Source organism: Molossus molossus, unplaced genomic scaffold, assembly GCF_014108415.1.
Source record: "Molossus molossus isolate mMolMol1 unplaced genomic scaffold, mMolMol1.p scaffold_m16_p_9, whole genome shotgun sequence".
Taxonomy (NCBI): domain Eukaryota; kingdom Metazoa; phylum Chordata; class Mammalia; order Chiroptera; family Molossidae; genus Molossus; species Molossus molossus.
Window position 1 is genome coordinate 100,488,680 of NW_023425403.1, and position 9,011 is coordinate 100,497,690.

Below are 9,011 nucleotides of genomic sequence, written 5' to 3' on the forward strand. Positions count from 1 at the left end.
AAGAAGTATATAATTAATGTCAGATTATTTCTCTTTTTGTGATACTGTCAGTCATTGATAATCATAGCTTAGGTCTAAATTTTTTTTTCATCCCAACATTTTATTTTTAAATTTTCAAACCTTGAATACTTCATCCCATTCCCTTCTGGCCTGTAGTCTTTCTGTTGAGAAATCAGCTGATAGCCTATGGGGACTCCTTTGTAGGTAACCTCTTCCTTTTCTCTTGCTGCCTTTAAGATTCGCTCTTTGTCTTTAATTTTTGGTATTTTAATGATCATGTGTCTTGGTGTGGGCCTGTTTGAGTTCTTACTTTGAGCTCTCTGTGCTTCCTGAACTTGTATGCCTTTTTCCTTCACCAACTTAGGGAAGTTTCTGCCACTGTTTCTTCAAATATATTCTCTAACCCTTGCTCACTTTCTTCTTGAGGTACTCCTATGATGCAGATGTTCTTATGTTTCTTGTTGTCCCACAGTTCTCTTAAACTGTCCTATTTTTTAATTGTTTTTTTCTTTTGGTTCTCTGAGTGGTTTTGTCTACCTTATCTTTTAATTTGCTGATCTGATCCTTAGTTTCCCCTAATCTGCTGGTTATTCCTTCCAGTGTGTTCTTTATTTCTGCTATGTCATTCTTCATGTCTGCTTAGTGGTTTTTCATTTCCAGTTGGTTGATTTTTATTGTTTATATCTTTACTCATGCTTTTGAGTCTCATAATCATGCCTCTGAAGTCTACATCTGATAACTTGATTAACTCCATTTTATTTAGCCCTTCTGTAGAATTCTCTTTTTCTTTCATTTGGAATTTGTTTCACCATTTTGGCTGTCTCAGCAGGGTTTGGAGCCTGCCAAATTTTCCCTGTGAGTGTTGATTTGTTGTGGCCCCTCTGCTGGGTTTGGATGAGTATGGAAGGGACCACACTGAACACCAATGTCTAGTCTTACTTTCCTGGGTAGAGTCTCAAGGCAAGCAAAGATTCAGTTATCCCAAAGCTTTTGCCTGCAGGCTGTTAGTCTCAGTTACTTAATGAGCCTTAGGTTGCAGCCCTCAGCTGATTGAAAAATCCCACAAGTGGGCAAGGTAAGAGGATTTCCAGTGGGTGGGGCAATTGTTTTCTCCTGGGCTAAAGTTGCTGTGAGAAGAAAATGGTTTCTGCAGTGTGTGTTATTGGCTCAGTGCAGGGACCCAGTGCAGGGAGCCATCACAGCTCAGTCCCCAGAGTCACAACTCCCAACACGGAGAGTCAGGTCCAAAGCTCAAAGCTTTCAGAGGCTCTTCTCTGCTTTTTGGCTGGCAAGTAGTCTCTCTAGCTGTTAATGAGCCTTAGGTTGCACTTCCCCAGGCTGGGTAGTGTTAAGTTCCTGAGAGAGGGACTGTTGATTCTCCCCAAGGCTAAAGCCACTCTGATGGGAAGGGGCTTCTTGACAGAGATGGCTACTGAAGCATGGGGGAGTGACTCAGCATAGGAACCCAGGCCTCAGCCTTCACAGCTCATTCCCCAGAGCCACGACCCCCAACACTGAGTGCCAGGTCCAAAGTTCAAAGCTTTCTGAGGCTCTTCTCTGCCGACTGGCTGGCAGGGTAGTCTCTGGCTATTAATGAGCCTCACATTGCACTTCTCTGGGCCCAGGTGGTGGTAGCATCCTGAGGGAGGGGCAGTTGCTTCTCTCCCAGGCTAAAGCTGCTCTGATGGCAAGGGGCTAATGCTTTGTGGGGGAATAACTCAGCCTAGAGCTCCTAATGTCCTCCTTCCCAGCTCTCTACCCAGTGCCACGAACCCCCAACTCTCCTCATACAGTTCCAGTCCAGACCGCCCTCCTTCTGCTGGAGCCCAAAGTGAAAGGCTATAGCTGGAATTGAGTGCACTGGCCCTTCAGGAAAGTGCCAGTGTTCCCAGGGACTTTCCCTGCCAGACAGAACCTGTGCTCTAGTGATTTTCTCAGCCAGGTATTATGTGGGCACCTTTCCCTGCTCCACCACTCTGTGCTGGGGAGCCGGCTTGGGGTTTTAACCACAACTTCTCAGAGGGAACTGCTCACAGCTAGGACAGCCCTCAGATGCTCCCTGTGGGCATCCAGCCAGCCCTTTTGCACCTCCACACCTCCTAACAGTCTCGATTTGGGATCCTCTTTATGTGCCTGGTTATAAGGGTTCTCTCCAGCTGCTCTTCAGTTGTTTATTCCAGATGATGTCTTTATTTTAGTTATAATTCCAGTTTGGTCCTGGGAGATGGTCTGTGTAGCTTCCATTCCCTCTGCTGCCATTTTCCTCTGCAGCCACGTCTAAAATTTTTTAAATGAGAAGTGGTGATATTCTAAATCTGTCATTCTTTATTTATTTTATGGAATACTTCTAAGAAGTGAAACTTCCTTATATCAACTATTTGTTATTATGAAGTAAATTTCGCATAGAAAAAGCAGGACAATTACTTGATTCTTTGCTTTTATTGATAACTTTTCAAAATAATGGATTTGTTCCATTATGTTCTATAAAAGTGGCCCAGGCTTTTTTGTTTCTTTTTTTGTTTTTAGGTGTGCGTACTGTGTATGTGTGTGTGTGTGCGAGCACATGTCTGCACACACATAGGCACATGTTATTTTGAACTCAGTGGATTTCAACCTATTTGATGTGGTTCGATCCATTTCAGTAATTTTTATTGATGCTCAAATGATCTCACCTTTAGTCAATGGGAACCTATTCAAGTTGACTCCCGAGTCCTTCTTACATGCCCTGAGATAATGCTTCCTGGTTTGATATGATGTTCCAGGCTTATCTTTATGTTCTTTGCTTTAGACCTGGAATTAGCCAAATGGTATTTAGAGATCACTGTTTGAGCTCTATGGGTCCTTATGGTTACTGGGTTGTTTGTTGTTTCAGGGCTTTTAAAATGATAAATCTAGGAAAATACGTGTTTTTAAGAGACGTAAATACATGAGTATGTACTAGTATTTCCAGTGCCAGTCCAGTAGTACAGGTCTTTTCTTGTCTCATATTTCTCCCATGTCATATCGATGTACATATAAATACTTATTTAAGTTGTCCCTCAAAACAGACGTGACATATTAGTAAATGAAATTCAACTGCAGTTTAGAGACAGAGGGTCTTATACTCAATCCCAAGTTTAAATTAAGATTTTGAGCAAAGGAACAGTAGAGAGAAAATGTTTCACAAATCCTGTTTTGACTGAGGTGTGGTATAAATTGTTGAAGGGAAAAGTGAAGAATAGTAGGAGTCTGTCTAAGGCAATGATTAGATGTGATGTGAGGTGAAGGTTATGGATGGGTTATAACTTGTCTCTGAAAATATGCTTGTTTTCAGTGAGAGCCTGAATTAAGAAAATATTTGTGGAAATGGAAAGAAAAGAGAATAGACCATGAAAGATAAGAGTGAACAGTTGATTTAAGTTGTGACTGCTATAATTTTCTACTGACTAGGAGATTATGGAAGTCATGACAATATTAATAATAATGTAATATTAGCAGCTGGTACTATGTATCAAGTATTGATTGTGCTTGCTATGCTGTTTTTTTTTCTTCAAGTATTATCTTATTTAATAAGAGTTTGGTGATATAATCTCATTTTTTAGATGAGGAAACAGAAACTTACTTAGGATCACATGCCATAAGCATTAGACTGGGATTTGAAACCCAGGTGCCTAACTGAAACCTTCTCTTAACTACTCTACAGGGGAGGAGAGAAGCTGGATTCATTGGTTGGTTTTAAACATTAATTGTATGATATTTTGTGTGATACCAACTGGATATTCTCAGACAGATTATAGGGAGAACATTGGAATTTAGGTTGATAATTGTTAACTTACTGATAGGATGTAAAATACTAACTCCTAGACCCAGACTCCTATCCCAATATTGTTAAGATTGTTGTTTTTTTTTTTAAAGCAAATGTATTTATATGCAGTTTGCATGATGTAGTGTCCAACTAAGATACTCACTCGTTCTGTCTTTAGGAAAGGTAAAATTAAGGCAGTAAAAAGTAGGTATATACATATATCAAATATGTACGTGTGTGTATGTGGATGGATGGATAGATAGATAGATAGATAGATAGATAGATAGATAGATAGTTATTTAATACCTTCTGATTTTATAGATATTATTGAAAGTATTGAAGTGTGGGTTATTAAGAGTGTTAGATATGAACGGCAGATGCTTGTAAGAGTGTGAAGTGATTGATATCAGAATAGCCCATGTTTTGAATGGAAAAGATTGAATGTGCATTAAATTCACTGACCAATAGTTCTTATTTTATGTTTTTGTGAAAACAGAGACAAAGATGGTTTGTTTGTTTGTTTGTTTTTCTTGCAGGTTGTAAAGCTCTCTGAAATAGTGAATTTGGCCAAACAAGCCCAGGTGGATGTGAAATTTCAGTTGCCAATTTGAGAATCCAGTGGATGGCCAAAGGTTTTAAATGTGATCTAATCATTAAAAATACTGTGTTCTGTGTTATTATTGTTCCTTTTCTCAGTAATGTGTGAAGATTATAATTGCTATCTAGGCATAAAAACTTTTAAAAGCATTTGGTCTGCACTCACTTCTGCTGTTGAGAGTGGGTTGTTTGTGTCAAGAATGTGTAGTGCAGCTATCTGGTTGCTTCTGTTGCAGTCTTCTTTTTCACTTCTGTAGAATGCCATTGGAAATATGCCAGTTTATTATTGTTGGATACAACATTCTTTATTATTATTAGTCCTATGAATAAAATAAATCTAAAGATAAAGCTTTATTCTTTAGTGTTAGAAATATTATATCTAATAACTAGCCTTATTAGTAGAGCAATGTATTGAAACAATGTTTTATATAAAAAGTGTTTATCTTCAGCATCAAGTACCTAACTAAATATATCAATCACTATTTATAAACAAAGCTTTCAAACACTCCTCAGAATATTCTTTAAAATATTTCAGTGAAGTAATTTAACTATTTGAATATTATTTTAATCATTTCAAAACACCAATAACTCCAAGTCTTCATGATCCTGTGGTATTGAGAAGTACCTGTAGGTTTTTTTTTTTATCAAACTAAGGACTTGTCATACTAAATTAACAATGTCAATTTAAGTTAATAAAAATCTCCCAATGTGAGTTGGATTAATGTTTTCTTTTTACAGTAAACACCTGTAGGAACTGATTTGTAGATCATGTACTGGGGCATGACATTACTTTATATATTATTAAGCTACCTACAGCTATTTTACTTGATTTCTACTGTTTATGTACCTTGTACCTTCTCCAAAGATAACATATTGTCCTTTGTGTCCCTGTATGTGTGTGTGTGATCTTTTTTCACTGCGTAGAACAGTGATATTTAACTCTTAATAGTGTTAATACCATGGAAGAAAGTATCAGCCAAGCAGTAGACTACAATGTAACCATAGTGATGAATTTGAGAACTTCTGCTTATTTTGATGTTCATAAAGTGTGATAGGATATACGTACTGTGAGAAGTAGCATAGCATAGTGATTATGATACAGAATTTGAAAGTAGACTATCTTGCATTTTGGTTCCACTGTTTACGTGCTATAAGTTTGAGCAAGTTTCTAAATTTCACTGTACCTCAATTTCTTCAGCTCCTTTCCCATTCTCACTAGAACTATTTAGTGGGGAGAGGGAGAGAAATTATTAAAGAGATCATAAAAAATATATACCCAAACTATATGTATGTATATCGTTATCTGTCCAAGTTGATCATGTATTTACCTACCTGCATACCTACTTACCTACCTATCTTCCCTGCCATATTAAAGACTAAATCAGAGCCATTGAACTGTTTGAAATTGTGATATGATTATAATTAAAAGTCCAAACCTTTATCTTTTAATTAAAAAAAATTTTTTTTTTTTTAATTCATTCTAAGGAATGCCAGACAATGATTAGCTCAGAAAAGACTGGCATTTGTATTAGTTGGACTCTAGTCAGGCATTAAAAACAATGCTTGGTATTTCAGAGAGGTATAATACATACTGTTGGTTACTTAATGACAGGGATACATTCTGCAAATGTGTCTTTAGGGGATTTTGTCACGTGAACATCAGAGTGCACTTACATATACCTAACATGGTGTAGCCTGTTGTGCCTTGGCTACCAACCGTACAACATGTTACTGTACTGCATACTGTAGGCCACAGTAACACAGTGGTCAGTATTTGTGTATCCAAACATAGAAAAGGTACAATAAAAGTATGGTGTAAAAGATTTAAAAATTATACACCTATGTAGGGCACTTAATATGATTGGAGCTTGCAGGACTGGAATTTGCTCTGGGTGGTCAGTGAGTGAGTGGTGAGTGAAGGCGAAGGCCCAGACATCACTGGGTTCTTAGGCTTCGCTAAATTTGTAAAATAGCACAAGAACTCCTGGACTTCACTACACTCTATCTATGGTAGGCAAAATGAGGCCTCTTCACACATGTCCACACCCTAATTCTGGAACCTGTGCATATGTTATGTTGCATGGCAAAGCGATTTTGCAGATGTGGTTAAAGCTATGGACCTTAAAACAGGGAGATTACTTTAGGTTATCCCCATAGGCCTGTTTTAGTCTCTTTGGGCTTCTGTAACCAAACACCAAGACAAGAGACATTTATTTCTCACAGTTCTGGAGGCTGTGGAGTCTAAGATCAAGGCACTAGCAGATTCAGGATCTAGTAAGAGTCCATTTCCTGGTTCATAGACAATGCCTTCTTGCTGTGTCTGTCCTTGAGTGGTAGAAGGGGTGCGGGAGCTCTCTGGAGTCTCTTGGAAAGAGCACTAATCCTACTTATGAGGGCTCCACCCTCATGATCTATCAGTTCCCAAAGGCCCCACCTCCAAATACTATCACATTGGGCATTAGGTTTAACATAAGGATTTTGGCGGGGTACAAATATTCAGTTCGTACCAAGTCCCAGGCTAATCACATGAACTTTTAAAAGCAGAGAACAAACTCCAGCTAGAGGCAAGAAAGATACATGAGAATAATTTAGTGCACCATGTTGCTGAGATGTGGGATTACATGTGTAAGGACCAGAGAGAAACCTGTTGCTGAGGGTGGCTCTCAGCTGACAGCCAGCAAGGGAATGGAATCTCAGTCCTATAGGCTCAAGGACTGCACTTTGCTAATATTGGAATGCATTTGTAGCAGATTCTTCCCAGAGCCTCCTGATCATAGCTGGCTGACACCTTGATTTTGGTTTTGTGGGACTCAACAGAAAAAACAAACAAGCTCAATAGGACTTCTGATCTCCAGAACTGGGATAGTAAATTTGTGTTGTTTGAGCTGCTAGATTGGTGGTAATTTTTTATGGGGAAAATTAATACACTAACACATCCATATTCCTAGTATATTAGTAATAGAAGCCAAGCTTTGTAAATTTATGAAGTAATTGCCACTAATCAAAAAAGTCACATGACTGCTGTGTGCCCCAGGGTCTAGTCAATGATCAGACAGAAATCAATCAGTTCTGCAAGCTGGGGGCGGGGGGAAGGTGTGAAAAGGCAGGGTGCCTGAGCTTCACGTCTGGTTTGTGTTGCTAATTGAACACTAGCATCATCATCATATTTCTGGTAGGAGGGGACTGACCACCAGTTGAGACCTTTTAGTCACACAGTTCAGAGTGACAGTGTCAGGGGTCAGAGGAATGGGATGGACACATAAGAAAACTAGAGACAAATCTTTTATAGTTCATATGATCACTTCCAAAAGCAGATTTCTCCTCTTTGCTAGATCCTGAATCTGCTAGTGCCTTGATCTTAGACTCCACAGCCTCCAGAACTGTGAGAAATAAATGTCTCTTGTCTGGTGTTTGGTTACAGAAGCCCTAATGATAAAGAAAGGCTGTGTATTAAAGATACTGAGGTGAGTAAAACATCCCTGTCTGAGATCCACACCCTTCTCAACTCCCATCTGATTTTGTCAATTTGTGTATGTTTGGCTATTTTATCTGCTGTTTGTGCACACTCCAAATTTAACAATGAGTAGGGCTTTGTGGCACCTTTCTGTCTGAGGATGTAAACTCACCCTTGTGTGTTTGTGAATTTGACCTGAAGAGAATTTTTAAATGATTATAGACTTTGAAGTGTCCAACTAAACTGTTGAACTGACACACACTCAGAATTGAGAAGTGTTGAACACCTCATAATATTGTGGTCTTAGAGTCCATGTGATCACAGGATATGCTCATTCCTTCTCCCAACTATCTGAGTGCCATCACTCTCATCAAATATTTTGCAGTGCTGTTAGATTTCTTGTCTATAAAAGCGAGGTCATTCACATGGATACTCTTTAACATTTGTTCTAGTTATTGTGAGAAATGAAAGCCATTTTTTCTCCCTCCTTCTGTCCTAATAGCCCCTGGACTGTGAACTAGAGGACGTCAGAGCATTGTCTCTATTAACCAGTGTCTCTGTGTTAACTTCTGCTGGGGAAGAAGGGGGAGTTACTCCCATCTCTTTTACCCACCTACCGTCATGGGGAGTAGACACAATTCAGCTGAATATTCATTACAAAAAAAAAAATTATATCCTTCTTGTTTTTATTTCTGATATTAAATTGGAGAACCTTTTCTGCGGGCTGTTACAAGTCCAAGTCCCAGGCACTTGAATATATTTCATCTGCATTCATTTTTTGGCAGTAAATTTATTTCAGATTCAAGAAAGCAAAAATAACAACCAAAACTAAGCCTATATTGTCCTCTCTCTTTAAATAATTAGAACTAAATGCAGTTGAACTATTCTGAGCTCCTTCCCAAAATATTCCCTGGGGAAAGCATCTTGAGATCCAATCAAAACAACTTAGAGTAATAAACACATTCAGGTGCAGAACCCACTTGGTGGAACAAACAGTAAAACCACTAAAAAGAACCAAAAAAAAAAAATCTGCCCAAACCACAACCAACCAACCAACAACACTGACTCCCTCACCCATGTGTCTAGTTCCATGGAGGTGGGTGGAATTTCCATGTCAGGCTCTGTTTTCTTTGCCCAAATCTCTCTGTTCCACTGTCAGTGACTTCTGAGGGCTTT

At 38.8% G+C, this 9,011-nt stretch overlaps 1 protein-coding gene across 2 annotated transcripts in view; it reads left to right on the plus strand.

Annotated features, from left to right (window-relative positions):
• Window positions 1-7,816, plus strand: part of SUCLA2 (succinate-CoA ligase ADP-forming subunit beta) — a 90,168-nt gene extending 82,352 nt beyond the window's left edge. The window contains exons 11-12 of one of the 2 annotated variants that reach the window (XM_036249911.1): window positions 4,321-4,416; window positions 7,714-7,816. In XM_036249911.1, the coding sequence (XP_036105804.1) occupies window positions 4,321-4,395 (75 nt within the window). In that variant the 3' untranslated portion in view covers window positions 4,396-4,416; window positions 7,714-7,816. Of the gene's footprint in view, window positions 1-4,320; window positions 5,100-7,713 lie in introns of those variants that run through there. The other variant, XM_036249910.1, reaches the window with a different exon arrangement.
• The last annotated feature ends 1,195 nt before the right edge of the window (window positions 7,817-9,011 follow it).